The following is a 16,166-nucleotide window of genomic DNA, read 5'->3' on the forward strand; positions in this document are numbered from 1 at the left end:
CAACCAACATTTCCTGCACGGGGATTTCATCCTGGACCATGGATTCTACATTACTACACATATACATTTCTAATACCCCCGGCTCCCGCTCGCCTTGAGACGCCATCTTTCTCGTAAAGGGTTAATTTAAATCGCTCGTGGGGTTAATTTAAATTTAAATCGGGGGTCGCTCGTCTCACCCCTGGACCGATTCCCGTGAATTTAGCTGGAGACAGGAGAGCCCCTTTTCCCGCTCTCCGACACCAGTGCCGCGAGGAGGGGGATGGGTTTGTATCTCACGACCTGACACCAGTGTTGCGGATTCGCGCCCGCCGGCGTGCGAGCGGCCACGTAACTCGAATCGCAGCACGTCGCCCACAGGACGGACAATCCCGTCGTGACCCTCTCGGACTAACGCCGGGAAGTCACGGGTGGGACTTTCGGCCTCACCACGATCGTGCCAATCGGCCCCCCGCGTGGGATAGGGTTGCTCGCCAAATTAGACCTACCTAAGTACCCACACGGAGGGTAGACCGGGCGATCGCACCTCGCCGCAGGTCGACTTCGGACACGGGCCACTTTAAGCGACCCGTTCCGTACTATCGGGATAACAGAGCGGTGTTATCGTCAACCTCGACGGTTCGATTAATTATTGGGCGTTTTTAGCCCACGACCAACCCTTTACGTGAAGTAAGATGGAGATTCAATAAAAGAAAAGACGAAGCGAAACGGGAAAACCAGTTCAACATAAAGCACATTTATTCCGCGGCAAACGGAAAGCACACATATACAATTATATACCAAAAGCAAATGTAAAAGTAGAAGAAACACAACAATTCTGCACAAAAAGCAAATGCAACAATGCAGATCTACTACCGACTACCGAGCACACGGCAACACTTATACAGTTTTACTTCACAGACTGCGCCGACAACACATATACTCAAAGCAAAAGAAAAAGGAAGGGGCCACCCTCATCGACAAGGGGGCAGACGGGCCTGGGGCCGAGACCGCGTCGAGCCGACCCGTCTGGTGATGAGCCGCAAGATGGCGGCGGCGCCCCGACTCCGCGGGCCTCGCTGGCACTGCCTGGAATGGGGTGGGAACGGGGCCCCCTTCTCACACTATCTCAGCGCGGGGGGAAACAGGAGGGGGTTGTTGATGCTCGGGGGAATGAGGATATCTCGCTGGCTTGGGTCCCGCGACGAGCGACTCCACCGCGACCTCGGTCGCGTTACCGGCCTCCCCTTTCCGCAGCTCCCCGACTGACACGAGCGCCCTCTCGACTGCCTTCGCCGCCACAACTCTCCAACTCTCCCACTCTTCTCAACTCCGTCCAACTGCCATTCAGAAACTCCACCAACTGCTGCCTCTTCTCAACTCTTTCCTCTGCGCTCGGCGCTTTATAGTGCGACAGGAGAAATCATATGCAGATTTTTGGATCAGGAATCGCTCGGGGGCGGAGCCACGCTCCCCATTGGACAGAGGAAAAGTGGGCGTGAATGATTCTTGATCCGCGAATCTGCATATAGCGATTATACTCCGACGCACCTGGAGGCGGGGCCAAATCGCCCCACGCTCGCCGATAGGACGGAACAGAAGTGGGCGTGAATCGTTCTTGATCCGATTTCTCGGAAAGGCTGGTGTTTTTGCACCCGCTGCTCGGTGTGCGCCCTGTACGAGTCCAGGATCGGTGCCCACAAGCGGCGCGGGGATGGCGGTGATGCGATGGTTGCGAGAGCGAGATGTGACGGCAAGGGTCGTGGCTGTTGGCGTTGTTGTTGTTGTGAAGCGGCGTTGCGGTTGGTGGTTGTTGTGTGATGGCTGTTGAGACGTGGTTGGTGGTGGTTGTGGTTGTAGTAATGGCGGCTGGTCCAAAATAAAGATAGTAAAAGAAAAACGGCTATCTAAAAGGGTCGCAGCCCGAATGAATAACATTTATTCCCTCTACACAACGGGTTTGGGCTACTACACATATACTTAGAGATATCTCACCTACGGGACCTGAATGGTGGTTTGCGAATTTCGTCAACCACACACACACACACACACACACACACACACACACACACACACACACACACACACACACACACACACACACACACACACACACACACACACACACGAAGGAATGAAATCGTTTGATACAGCGTGGCAGGAGGCCACAAAAGAATGATGGCATAAGAAAAACTTAGCTTTCAGCGTTCGGCGCGAAATGCCATGGTGGGCGGAAATGACGTCTTTCGTTCGTTCTTACATGAGAGGGGCGAGTTTCTTGGGTTTTTTCTGTCGAGCAATAAATTCAATGGTTTTCACAAATATAACACATTAGTTTCACAAATTTCCATTGAAATACTCGGGTATTTCCGTCAATTGTCGCCATTTCCGTCTAGGTTACGCACTGCCGTCATTGGCTGTCTTGAGGCACGTGGGGTGGGGAGGGGGGGACACCGGAGACGTGGTAGACGACGCCGGGGACATTTCAAACTCTGCAATTGTATACAGCGCATGCGCTGCAATAAAAACGCCCTAAATGGTGCTTTCAGACTCAGGGTGTAAAACTTTGGGATCAAATTGCCAATTCTCACATGGAAGAAGAGGAAGAATAAAAAACCAGAAATACAGGGAGAAGGTTTTCAAAAAACGTTTAATGAAAAACTGATGAGAAGGGCACAAGAGCCAAATATTGGTTTTCTCGAAAGAGAAAAATCTTATTTCCTACAAAATGCTTCAATCAATAACAAAGACAAAATGTGACTGTTGCAGAAAGACAGACAGAGAATCGCTGATGGTAAATTGAGACGACAACAGAACAGGCAGGATTAAAAAAAAAAAACAATTAACAAAGCAGTGGGAATTTAAAATGAAACTTTTGTAACAAGCGGAGAGATTACGGATATGAACGAGTTCAACGTTCCGCTAATTGAAATCTGGAGAGTGTGGACTGGTGAGTGTCTGCTTGCTCGACTTGATGTCCACTCGCTTGTAATGTCGGATCGGGTTCGCCTTGTGGACCTGGATGTAGGGGGAGTTGGAGTTAAAGGTGAAAGCGGGGGGGGCGAGATGTTCAGAAGAGGGGGGCGGGGGGGAAATAACATGTATGCAAAATACTTTCCAAGTGGCCTGTTTACAGCAAAAACCTGAGACGTCTTTTGTTCAACTGAACAGTTTTACCACTGGACGAGTAACACGAAGAATTTATTTGCATTTCTAAATCTGCAAAATCGATTGTACAAGTGATACATTAAAAAAAATGATAATAAATTGATGAAACAAATGGGAATGGCATGAAAACTACGAGATATGGTTATGTGCGTTTCCCTCAATTGTGTGCTTGATCAATGGATAGGCCCTGTAGAAAGCCTGCACCTTTTATTTATTTATTATTTTTGCCCTTCTCCATCCACTTCCCCCCTCAAAACTCTTCAAAAACTTCCTTTATTTATGAACTATGTCTCAATTGTGCTTGTAATCTGAAAGTAGATAAATCGATCAAATGAAGAACGAGTGATCAATGAGCTCTTGAAGAGATGTGCAATCCAAACTCTGCCACGCCCCTCCTCCGAGCTGAGGGAGCAACGCTCCACCGACGGACTATTTACGGATACTTTTGTGAGTAACTCAATGCCACGATTCCAGAAACTGATACAGGTATATGATCAACAGGTGGTGGGGAAACAGGACGAAGATAAGTGAGGGTTGGGGGAGAGGGAGGGGAGCTTGGAAATAAAGCAGTAATGATGAAGGGGAAGGAAAAAGGAACCAGAAGGGAACCAGGGTCCCCACACATCATGCTATCTTCATTGATTACTTTACTGTGATCGGTGCTCGACAGCATGCATGCAGATTGTGGGTTTGCCATCTTGGGTGATTTAACAGAGTAGATGTAGACCCATTATTGAGGGTACATGGCCTTAAACAAGTGGTAGATAAACCTACTGGATTTGATGCAAGCACGCACGCACACAAGATTGCATCTCCGATGGGACTGAGTGATCATAACATGGTGTTGTGAATTTTCCATAATGGAATGAAGAGAGTTAACAGGGTTATCAGGAAAACTTCGCATCCAATGACGTACCAGAACTACAAGTTGCAGCAATGAGTTCGGCAAACTTTGATGAGAACTCATTGGGTGATTGAAGGACATCTGATCCTTTGAGGTGGCACCATGGAATCCAGATGCTTGGCAACAGGCTCTGGATACCTTCTCCAATCAATGTGCCAACAATTCCTGAAGGTCCGAATGAAGAAATAGCTTGCTATTGCAATCAACCAGAAATTTTCTTTGACATCACAAAGTCGACCACCCCGACTGATTCACGAACTTCCATCATATCGACCTGCTGAACCACCACCTCAAGTTGAAGTGTGGGAGATGTACCGTGAATGGAGCAAGATCAATGCAAGGAAAGCCATTGGTCCTGATGACATTCCAAACAAACGTCTCAAGGATTTTGCATGTGAACTCGGTATTCCCGTTACTGATATAATATTCAAATTCGTCGTTGAGAGAGGGCAAACTTCCATCGATGTAAATGGAAATCCCTGAGCTGTGGAGAACCACAAGTAACACAGATTGGTCCGCTGGCATTCCTTGCCATGATCAACAATCCAATGGATTAATCAGAGCTGCAGCAATGGAAGTATGTCGACGATCTGAGCTGAGTATCGGAGAGGTGAGGTCAGAGAGCCCCCTCTATAATGTAAAAAGCTGTTATAGAACTCAGCGAATGGGTAGACGAGAACCATCTTCACCTGAATACAGCTAAATGCAAACAGCTGCAAATTTGCTTCAAATGTACACCGACGGAACCACCTGTCCTCAACCGTGGAACTAAAAACCTCAACCTTGTGGACGAAAACCAAAATTCTGGGAGTATGGATCCAAGATGACCTAAAGTGGGACAAGCAAGTGAAAGGAAGTGATATTCAACAACAAGATGAGTGCATTCAAAAGTTCAAGAACCCACAACACCAACTTGTAAACATCCACAAGTCATACGTCTGGCCAGCACTCGAGTATGCTGTACCGATATGGCATCCCAGACTACCATAAGGCGAAACTAAAGACTTGGAGAAAATCAAGAAAAGAGCAATGAGGATCATTCTCGGTAACCAATACAACTCCTATTCGGATTCCCTCATAGTGACTGAAAGCCTGGGGTTGGCTTCGTGGTTAGGGTGGTGGCTTGGGATCCTAGGGTCCTGAGTTTAAGCCCCGTTGGCCGCTGAATTAAAAATACACCAGGAGGTTGATTCAGCCTGTCATCCTTCCGAGGTCGACAAAATGAGCACCAGCGTACCGGTAAGGGGTACACTGCATCAGCGGCAATGCAGTGTCCCAATCAATGATGCAACCAGCAGCCACAGGCTGCACTCGATAGAGAGATAGTGACAGATTTAGACTTGAGGAACGAAGAATTAACCGATGTTCCAAGTTTGCATCCTCTTGTGTGAGATCGCACAGGAAGAGTAACTGATTCCTGAAAAGCGATGCCACTCACAATGCGGCTTTGTTGCACTTGCAATTACAAAAATGGGCTGGTGCCGAATACAGCAAGATATCAAAATAGCACGATTCCATTTCTATTAGTGTCTCAATGAAGGTTAGGGGGAGGAGGGGAGTATGATCAAATAGGTTTCATGTCGGTGTGACCCAGTGGAATTACTTGTTGACTATAACTTTCACCTGCATGACCTCAGATTCAATATGAACCAATGAAGAAGTCAACCCACGCGGTCATGTGATTTTATATTGAAATTGTATTCGCCTTCGTTTTGATTTGTAATGGAAGGACATTTTGTGTACATTCACATTTTGATGCATTTTCAGTGATTTTTTTTTGACCACACGTCTTTATATCGATACGAAATGTTGAATGTATATGAGGCGCCGCGAGGAGTGATGCAAGGGCCACATCGGCCATTTTGGAGTTAATGCCATATAGCACTATTTTAACCCTTCCCCTATCATCCGAGCCTCTCATCATCATATCATTAAAAAAAAATGTCGCTTACATCACTCCTCTTCGCCGGGTCTCATATACATTTGTAAATCGTCGAACTGCAGTTATCATAAAAGTGAACGGAACTGACGACATCAGACTCTAGTACCAAGGAAGTGCGGACAGCTTGGGATCCAATTACAGCTTATTCTTTTTTTTAATGAAAAGATGTGGGAAGACAATAGGAAGGGTTTGAAGAGTTTATAGAGGAAAAGTGGATGGAGAAGGGCAGAATAATAAAAATAGCACCGCAAAGTGGGCGTAACCCCTCAGCCCCTTGACGCAAGCCAATTGGGTCATTCCATGTCAAATCAAAGAATCTGCCATGATCTCTCAGATTTTTGTAAAACGTTGGGAACCAATTGGGACCCATGAAAAACGGCAAGAACTCAAATATTTTTGCTAACAGCCTCTTAATTAGTGAGATACAGACTAACGAACTTTGGACTAATTAGCACGACGTCGCGAATTCAAATGGCCATATCTCTAAAAGTATAACACCTAGAGAGCTGGTTTTGGTGTCATTTTAAAGGTATTTTCATGCCCTATGAATTTGTCTGGGCAACATTTTCCTACCTCCAACCACAAAAAAGTTATCACAAAATATAAACTTCAATCGTGAATCCCCAAAAAATGTATCCTTCAAATTTCCTCAAATTCATCCCAGAGGTACCTTATGATGTCAAGAAGCTTCCACATAAGTTTTGTGATGGGCACTCCAATAGTTTCTGAGATATGAGCAATAATGTACATGTACATATGGCATATAGGTTCGAAAATCAGCATTTGTAATGTATTATACAATCATTCTAACCTCGCCATGACAGGGAACACAGGGAACGACCATCAATTGCTTTGAAGTATCATATACTTTCATTTTCAACTGGGCCTGAGGGGAAGAAACAAGTGCTGCTGTTGCTGCATTGAAGAGGAAATTGAAAGCCTAAATCAGGTTAGTGAACACTGTGTACTTGAACTCACTTATTGATTGTATAATACATTACAAATGCTAATTTTCGAACCGACATGCCATACGTGCATGTACATTATTGCTCATGTCTCAGAAACTATTGGAGTGCCCATCACAAAACTTATGTGGAAGCTTCTTGACATCATAAGGTACCTCTGGGATGATTTTGAGGAAATTTGAAGGATACATTTTATGGGGATTCACGATTGAAGTTTATATTTTGTGATAACTTTTTTTGTGGTTGGAGGTAGGAAAAATGTTGCCCAGACAAATTTATAGGGCATGAAAATACCTTTAAATGACACCAAAACCAGCTCTCTAGGGGTTATACTTTTAGAGATTTGGCCATTTGAATTCGCGACGTCGTGCTTATTAGTCCAAAGTTCGTTAGTCTCTATCTCACTAATTAAGAGGCTGTTAGCAAAAATATTTGAGTTCTTGCCGTTTTTCATGGGTCCCAATTGGTTCCCAAAGTTTTACAAAAATCTGAGAGATGACGGCAGATTCTTTGATTTGACATGGAATGACCCAATTTCAAGATGGTGGCCATATTGAAAATCGCAGCACACCCATTTTCGAAAGGAACCTTCCTCCACTCAACCCCAACACACCCAGCAAAAATGGATTTAATCGGACAAGGCGTTCTCCTCGAAATTGACGGAAACCAATTTCAAGATGGCTGCCGTGGCGGCCACAGTGAAAATCGCAGCATGCCCATTTTGGAAAGGAACCTTCCTCTACTCAACCCCATTATACCTCACCAGAATAAAATCAATGTGTGAAGCCGTTCTCAAGTTATTGTCCAGAAACCAAGTTCAAGATGGCTGCTCTAGCCGCCATATTGGATATCAGATTGTGCTGAATATCGAAAGGAACCTTCCTCTAAACACCCCCATTATATCACACAAAAATGAAATCAATGAGTCAAGCCGTTCAAGTTATTGTCCGGAAACCAAATTCAAGATGGCTGCCCTAGCCGCCATATTGGATATCGCATCGCACTGATTATCGAAAGGAACCTTCCTCGACCGAGCCCCAACACACACTGCAAAAATGGATTTAATCGGACAAGGCGTTCTCGAAATTGACGGAAACCAAAAGTTGACAGATGCCCGGACAACGCCAATGATGACAATACCCCTTAGCCAATTCGGGCTGAGGGGTAAAAAAGTGTCGGCTTTCTACAGGGCCCATCCGTTAATCAAGCACACAATGACGAATGCGAAAACCATAAAACAGGACCTCGATTGGTGTCGTCGTACACACTCACAGTAAGCTTCCTGTTCTGCTTTGCCAGCAATTCCTCTGTTTCTTCCAACTGCCGCTCCCGTTCCTTCACAGCCGCTTCTTGACACGCGCGTACCTCTGCCATGCAGTCGTCGTAGTGCTTGCGGTGTATGGCTCTCTGCTCGGTGTGCAACTGTAGGTTCTCCTTTGCTATCGGGGAGAAATCACATACGTTTCAATACATATATATATATATATATATATAGATATATACACATCAGATAACATTTAATAACAAGAACGGCACTCAAAGAGCACACAGCCTCACCTCGCACGTTCACCCTCAACAAAAAATACCATCGTTAACCAAACATGTGCCTATTATGGCCCACAAACCCATATCAATGTATCCTATTATGACAGTTTCTTAGCATGGGTTGTGAATGTCATAAATTTAATTCTTCACTCGCAACAGGTCATAGATCAGATGGAGATTTAAATTCAACCGATTATGGCTGGAATACCACTTTCACCCAATTATCACCCCATGGAGAGTTGGATGACATATCCCAAGTCATGGTTTTTTTTTTATTTTTTTTTTCGTTGAGCGGTTTCAGAGAAAATGTCCAAATTTTTCCTTTAATCCAATATGGCTGCCACACCGCATGACCAATGACGGAGTATTAAATAAAATATTTCAAGCAAATAATCTCACCAACAAGCACTCGCTCTGGCTTGATCGGTACAAAAGGACTGGTCTTCAATATGGTGCACGGCTGGGCCTTAAATTCTGCTCTGGCTTTCATCGCCACCTCTTCAGCCTGCAACTGGAGCATTCACAAATAAACCAAGGAAGTTTGTCAGTTAGGCCAGGGAGGTTTGGTAACCGTGTGTGGTGGAGAAAGAAGAGAAACACCATCCTATACGTCCCATATTCCTAAAATCATTCGTTTACATGGATTAGCTCGGCCAATCAGCATCTTTTTCTCACCAAGGTGTCGGTGAAATTTCTAACCGCACCTTGCAAGTGCGACCGAGTTGATTAAGATGAAAGTGATTACTCGACCGCCTCATCAACATTGCATCAACTGCCTTTGGTTAATGCTTGCTTATTCATGGGGCTCTCTCTTCCTTGTGCAGAAAAAAGAAGAAAAATAAATAAATAAATAAATTAAAAAACGCGGCTTTCATAGATAAAGACCTAAACAAAACCATTTTTGCTAGTCATAAGGTTTAATCTTTATATTTGAGCAAAAAGTCCCAGACAACTAAGTTCAGTCATTGGGCAACCGCTTTTTGGCTTCTGGTTGCCCAACAGATAACCACATTTTTGAAGGAGCCTGAAAGATGCCAACCTAAAAAGTGTAATTGGCTGTTGATTACGTACAACATGGAAACCATCACAAGAATATGGAAATCACTTTTTTGACCTCAGTCAACAAGTTCCAGTTCTCCTCCAAATGGTTTATGTGTTGCAAAGACAGAGGTTGCCAGGCAGAGTTTATGATTGTGAATCAAGCTGTACCTCCCACCCCATTGGAATGTTAAAAAGAAAAAAATTAAAATAAAGTCGTAATGTCACTTTTGACATATTTACATTAAAAATGAGAACGGCACTCGGTAGAGCGCATCCCTACGCCAGGCTGAACAGTTTACATTTTGTATCTCACCGATACAAAGGGTAATTTTAAAATACGACATGTACAATTGTAACCCTATTTTCTTTGTCTTCCGGGATGTCTCATTGTTGACGGTGCAGCCTCGTGAGCATGCCAAAGTCTGAAGCCTCAGCCGAGCAACAGGTGCGCTTATATTTTCATTTATTTATTAGACATCCTCCAGGCATAAATGAACACTCGTACTCTGTGTGCATTGCACATCATGTGCAGTGAATTTCACCTCCCTGTACCTCATATTTATTTTGTAATATTTTTTTAAGTTTCTGTGCACCACTGTTGATGCCTGGTTGCAAATCACCATCTACATTTCCAATAGAAGATACGTAACATGTAATTACTCTTCTGAAAAATATATATATTTTTTTTAATCCTAAAAAAAAAAAAAAAAAAAAAAAAAAAAAAAAAAAAAAAGAGACTGTAGTGAACACAATCATGTTAAAAGATTGGACTTCAAAATCCTTAAGGGGGACAGACAAAACACGTTTCATATCGGTGTGTATATATATATATATATATATATGTATGTATGTATGTCTGCCTGCACGCATGCCTCACTAACCACACCACACTTGGCAAGCGGGTTGCACGTGATGCACCATCTATGCACGATGAAAGAAGGAAATATCACCAATTTAACCAAACCGACATGAAAAGAAAAATAGGGCGAAACATTACGTAGCTCTTACATCAAGAGCATGCTGCTGGATACGAACGGCAACACGCTCTTCCGCCAGCAGACCGAATGGTTCAAGCTTAGTGGGCTCCTTCACAACTTTCTCTGGCAACGTGATGTGCTCGAGGTCAGGGAGAGGTGTAGCATGGAACTGTTTAACCTAGATGGAGAGAGAGTGGACGTCAAAACAACCCGAGCATTCCGTTCCATTAACCAACGATACAAATATACGTTCACTCATTCATCCGAGTCTCCAAACGAGAGACAGACAGACAGACAGACAGACAGACAGACAGACAGACAGACAGACAGACAGACAGACAGACAGACAGACAGACAGACAGACAGACAGACAGACAGACAGACAGACAGACAGACAGACAGACAGACAGACAGACAGACAGACAGACAGACAGACAGACAGACAGACAGACAGACAGACAGACAGACAGACAGACAGACAGACAGACAGACAGACAGACAGACAGACAGACAGACAGACAGACAGACAGACAGACAGACAGACAGACGGACGGTATCAATTTCAACAGCAGAGGGAGGGAGACCAGCACCATGGAGGTTGTGGCACCCATATTTTGTTACCTGTTCAAGTTCCTGTCGCTTCTGCTCAAGCCTGCGATCTAGCGCTGCCTTTCGTTCTTTCTCCCGAGCATCAAAAGAGAAAGGTTGGAGGGAGGTGGGCCGTCGGTACTGTTCAAATTGCAGAGGCACTCCACCAGATTCCAAGGATGGTGGCTTACGTGGTGGAACATTCACTGCCGGGGTAACAGGCTCTTCAGCCTGAAACAAACAAAAAACAAAAGCAGGGGAGGGTGGGGATGAGCAAACACAACAGTTATAGCGAACTAACAAAGAATGATCACTGTTTAGGGTGTGCAGGTGCCTTTAGTGTCCTCTGGCATTGCACGCTCACCTCAAGGCGGTGCAGTCGTTGTCTGTGCTTCAATAATAACGCTGGAGATTCAGGAACAGTTATGGGCTTTGCCAGACGTGACGGAACACCCTGTAATGGGTCAGATAAAGTTGATCAAACAGCAGTGGTTGAAAAAAAAAAAAAAAAAAAAAAAAACAGAAGAAAATAAAAGTAAGATTGCAAGGAAGAAGGATCCCCAACCCCACCACCAGAGAGTAAGGCAACACGAACATAGCATAAAAGGGGTAACGGAAATGGATGCTCCACACTCACCACAACACCCTCCAAAATCTTCACTGGAACAGGACGTGCCCGAAACAAGACAGGATGTTCATCAGGGTCCACCGATTGACAAGTCTCTTTGTGCTCCTTTTGCTGTGGAGTCTGCACTTGGACACCCTCGCAATGAGGTTTACGCAAAGTACCGATTCTCGGCGGAATTGCTGGCTCTTGGAACAAGCGAGGACGGATGGGTTGAGCCTTAAACTGATATCTTCCATGCAGAAAGCAGACAAAGGTGCAGGGAGAGTAGAAGGCAGCTCGAGTCAGATGCAAACAAGGATGCATCAAAATAAATAAATTAATAAATAAACTAGAACAAGCAAAGATTGCATACCCCTGCCCCGGCTTGTTTTGTGAGGTTTTATGGTGTGCATTTCAGAGATGTACTCAACAAAACGTGGGGGACAGGAATACTGTTGTGTAAATGGTGGAGACTTGAAATATCAGGGAAAACCTGGAGGTGGCGCGACACGATACACATTTACATAGAGAATTTGCGTCGTCCCCCCTCATTCCTCCACCCAAGACCACCGGAAAAGATAAAAAAAAAACACTGCCATACATTAAATCAGGGTCATATCCTCTGTAGCAAGTCTGGGTGTCATTGGGCCAGAACTGTAGGAGAAGTCACCCGACAAACAAACAAACCCACACACACCGGTCCGTGAATTATAGTAAGGATTCGTGGGGCCTATTCAGTAAAGATTCCTCCATCACCCCACCCCCTTATATGAGCAGGTCCATCTCCATCATTAAGTATGTTCCTCCCTTCTCTTGTTGCATCCATGTTATCCCACTGCCAGTACGCTGCCTGCTACACCGTGATCTTAATCTCTCATGAGCCTGTAGTTTGTGTGCAAAGGAAAAGTAAAAACGGAAACGATTTCACGAGGATTAGATTTCATAACTTCCATAGTTTAAAAAATTGCAGACTCATTTCCATACAGCATTCACCACAAAGACCATGCATACTTGTGCAAGTCTGCCAGCTCCTCTTCTTCCAGCTGGGATTGGCTTTTGCAGGTTGGTGGACGAAAACGCGCCAATGTGGATAGCTTTGGAGTGTGCGGTAGTGTGATGCTCTGAGGGCCCGTATTGTGCAGGGGCAATGGACCTGGAAGACGAGTTCCATCGCATTTCAACAATGTCAACATAATGCACGTCAAACGGCACATCTAACAATCACTCATGAAAATGCATCCGATCTGGATCCCTTACCCTTGAGATTGTCTTTGTGGCTGCGCACTCGATATCTGAGAGGCGTGCGCCGGTGAAACGCCAGAACCTTCTCCGCAATGCTCTCAAATTTCTTCCGCCGGACGGAACCTTCCTCGCACTTCCTCTTTGACCCAGAGAGACGGAAGGGTCGAGGAACCACATTCCGAGGCCGAGCTGGAAGCTGAAACAGCCGAGAAGATGGAATGACAAAACATTTGAGCTTCGATCCTCGAGAAACTTGCATTACTCCCGGTGCAGATATAAATGGCAACCACGGGGCGAAATGCTTCTTGAAATTGAGATGCACAACTTCAGAAACAACAATCCCCGTTTCAACAGCACGAGCACATCACCCAATCTACAGTGACTAAGGCACGTACACGTGCACCTACGGCCAATTACATTTTTACTGAGAGTAAACTTACACATGCAATTTTGACAACCTCCCCCCCTCCCCAACCAAGCCTCAATACCCCCTCCCCAACTCTGTCCCATCTTTGCTCTCTCTCCCCCCCCATCAAACCAAAGGCATCAATTTCTTCCCAAGCCCCCCCCCCCCACACACAAACCAGAGGCATCAATTTCTTCCCACGTGTCGTTTCGTTCCTCAAAACGTGTCCTTTTGTTCCTCATCAATTAAGAGTTTGTCGAAGAATCACTCATTGCTCAGATCGTTTGACTGCTCGTCCTTGAAAGCTTCAGCAAGGACGGAAAAATGCATGAGCTCATTGCCAAGGATAACCTCAAAGTCCCCGTTCTTCATTGCACGGCCCACGAGCCATTTGTGGCCCCTGGTGGCCTAAAGTGCGGCTGATAATACACAAATGTGAAAATGCCCCCATCATAATCCACCGTACATGTTATCAAATTGACCCAATGGTTTCAAATGAGTGTTCCATCGTGAAGCACAAGAGTACCATCACAACATCGGGATATGGTTGCAGTGTACAAACAATTATGTTTGCAGCCCAGTTGACCACAATGAAGAAGAGCATGTGGAGGCAGGGCCTAGTAACAGTCATTATGGAGTCCTGCAGGTGGTGTGGCAGCTCTCACACCGATTGGAAAAAAGTGTCTGGTTCGCTTTTGTCTCATCGGCAAAAGTGGCCCCCCTCTCAAACATCGTGAAGATCACTGCTCAGTCATTACCGTATATGGCGACTAGATTATCAGCAGAAGCTTGATTGTCTGCTTCGCTCATTTCGACTGGAGTGACAAAAAAACAAAACAAATAAATCTCTGACAATCATCATCGTATGTTGCAACTCGCTGGTGAAGAGCGACGAGAAACTGATCAATAACCGGGCTGAAGCTGCCATTGTAGAACACGTCAGGTCACGTGAGATCAGCCTATGGCCGATGTGTGCCACGTCTTCCAGCGTACGCACATTTCGACGACGATGTTTGACTTCCTGAAAAATCAACGCCTGATTTTACTTTACCAGATTCTACGTACGCATCATAGCAGTCACGTTTCGATGCAACAAATTCCCCGAGACTTCAATATAGCAACTGCTGCATTCAAGCCTGGCTTTGGGTTCTGCAACGTACGGCCGGTCTTCACATGCAACGTACGGCCACATTAAAACGCTCAATAATGTCGTTCCAGAAGACAGTGTGGAATCCGAATTCCAATGTGCACATTCTTTTCGAACAGTCTTTCTTGCTCAACGCGAATGACGCTTTTTTGTTCTTGGTCGTCAGCTACGGACTGCAGTGCAGCTTTTAACTGAGGATAACCACTCTCCATAGCTTTGACAGAGCCCACGTGACGGGACCAACGAGTGTCACCGAGGCGCTTGGGCCCCAAGTTGACAGCGTTTGCTTGGGCCAGAAGGCCGATAGAGATAATTATCGCGTAGCACGCTGGGTTCGCTGTCCAGAACACGTACAACTGATTTACAATGTCAAAGTAGGCCACAGCAGGAACGCAACGCTCCCTACCATTTTTTTTTTTAATTGGACGGAAATTGTTGGTATTTATTTAAACAAAAAAAAAAATTATTTTCACAAAAAATGTGGAGGCCCCCATTTTGTGGAGGCCTTGGAGCACGTGCTCCGCTCTAAATACGGCCCTGCACCCCAATCCAAAGCCTCAATCTTCAAAATCTGTCCAATCTTTACTCTCTTCACTGGAAGGGTGTTGTGGTGAGAATTATTTTGTACCCGTGGCCTAATGCCGAGTACCCGAGTCGTGTGTGCAAAATTTGGTGGAAATTGGCCCGGGCATTCGATTCCACAATGACCAGACATACAAGAATACAAGAGTTGCCTTACTTTACAAGTACAGTAAAATAAACACGCTCATTATGGGAATGACTGGAGCGGGGGCAAGGGTCATGTTGTCATCATTGTTAATATTATTACTATTTTGCAATAATATTAATATTACAAGTTTGGAGACTGCGATGGTTCATGAGCAATGTACACGGTTCGCCTTTATTATTTTTGACTTTCGAGGGGACGCAACTGGCAAACTGGCGGGAATCGGGAAAAGCATGAATGATGAAAGTTGTAGTACTCGAAGAGCACGACTTGCACACCAACTTTCATTCGAAACAGTTGAAGACCCTAGGAGCTCGATGCCCAATTTATTGTTTTTTCTTGACATTTTTTAAGTTCTGACCTTGGAAGAAAATGAAGGGGGAAGAAAAAAAATTAAAAAAAAAAACGAGCTCCGTGGGGCAATGCAGGTGCCATTGGGCTAACCAAATACCGAAACCCCTGCCAGATTCGACAAACCCCCTCGGAGAAGATGCAACTTGAAACCGGCTACCCTCTAAACACACGCGTTTTTTGGGGTGGAGCGCACCACGCCCATTCTCAGGAAAACAACGAGATCATGATACAAACTTCGCACCCTAATTTTATCAAGATCGGATCAAAACCCACAGAGCGATGCTCGGGACAGACAGACAGAGACAGACAGACACACAGACACCCAAAACGAATATAGTGGTCACTTACTGACTCATGAACAAATTATGCTATTATTGTTGTTGTTATAAGCAGCAGCCTTCAAAAAGAATGTCGGAACATGGAACGATACTCAAGCTACTATCTATACACCTAAACAGGGCATTTTTCCAAGGTGGAAAAAGGCAATAAAACATGGGAATTCCTCCGGATTTTTTGCAGTAGAGTCAAAAAGGTGAAGGCTTCAAACTCGTAATACAATCGAAGCCTGCGAAGA

The 16,166-nt window shown here is 45.0% G+C and overlaps 1 protein-coding gene across 6 annotated transcripts in view; it reads right to left on the bottom strand.

The window, feature by feature from the left end:
* Window positions 1-2,611: 2,611 nt before the first annotated feature.
* The window catches only part of TPX2 (TPX2 microtubule nucleation factor), a 38,009-nt gene continuing 24,454 nt past the window's right edge, over window positions 2,612-16,166 (bottom strand). For all 6 annotated transcript variants that reach the window (XM_085861277.1, XM_085861275.1, XM_085861276.1 and 3 more), the window contains 9 exons: window positions 12,974-13,154; window positions 12,728-12,869; window positions 11,747-11,966; window positions 11,474-11,563; window positions 11,143-11,340; window positions 10,553-10,699; window positions 8,903-9,014; window positions 8,231-8,397; window positions 2,612-2,997 (listed from right to left, as the gene is read on the bottom strand). In XM_085861277.1, the coding sequence (XP_085717403.1) occupies window positions 2,902-2,997; window positions 8,231-8,397; window positions 8,903-9,014; window positions 10,553-10,699; window positions 11,143-11,340; window positions 11,474-11,563; window positions 11,747-11,966; window positions 12,728-12,869; window positions 12,974-13,154 (1,353 nt within the window). In that variant the 3' untranslated portion in view covers window positions 2,612-2,901. The remainder of the gene's footprint in view (window positions 2,998-8,230; window positions 8,398-8,902; window positions 9,015-10,552; window positions 10,700-11,142; window positions 11,341-11,473; window positions 11,564-11,746; window positions 11,967-12,727; window positions 12,870-12,973; window positions 13,155-16,166) is intronic.

Source organism: Eptatretus burgeri, chromosome 17 (genome assembly GCF_056783735.1).
Source record: "Eptatretus burgeri isolate ZD-2024b chromosome 17, Ebu_testis_v1, whole genome shotgun sequence".
Lineage (NCBI taxonomy): Eukaryota > Metazoa > Chordata > Myxini > Myxiniformes > Myxinidae > Eptatretus > Eptatretus burgeri.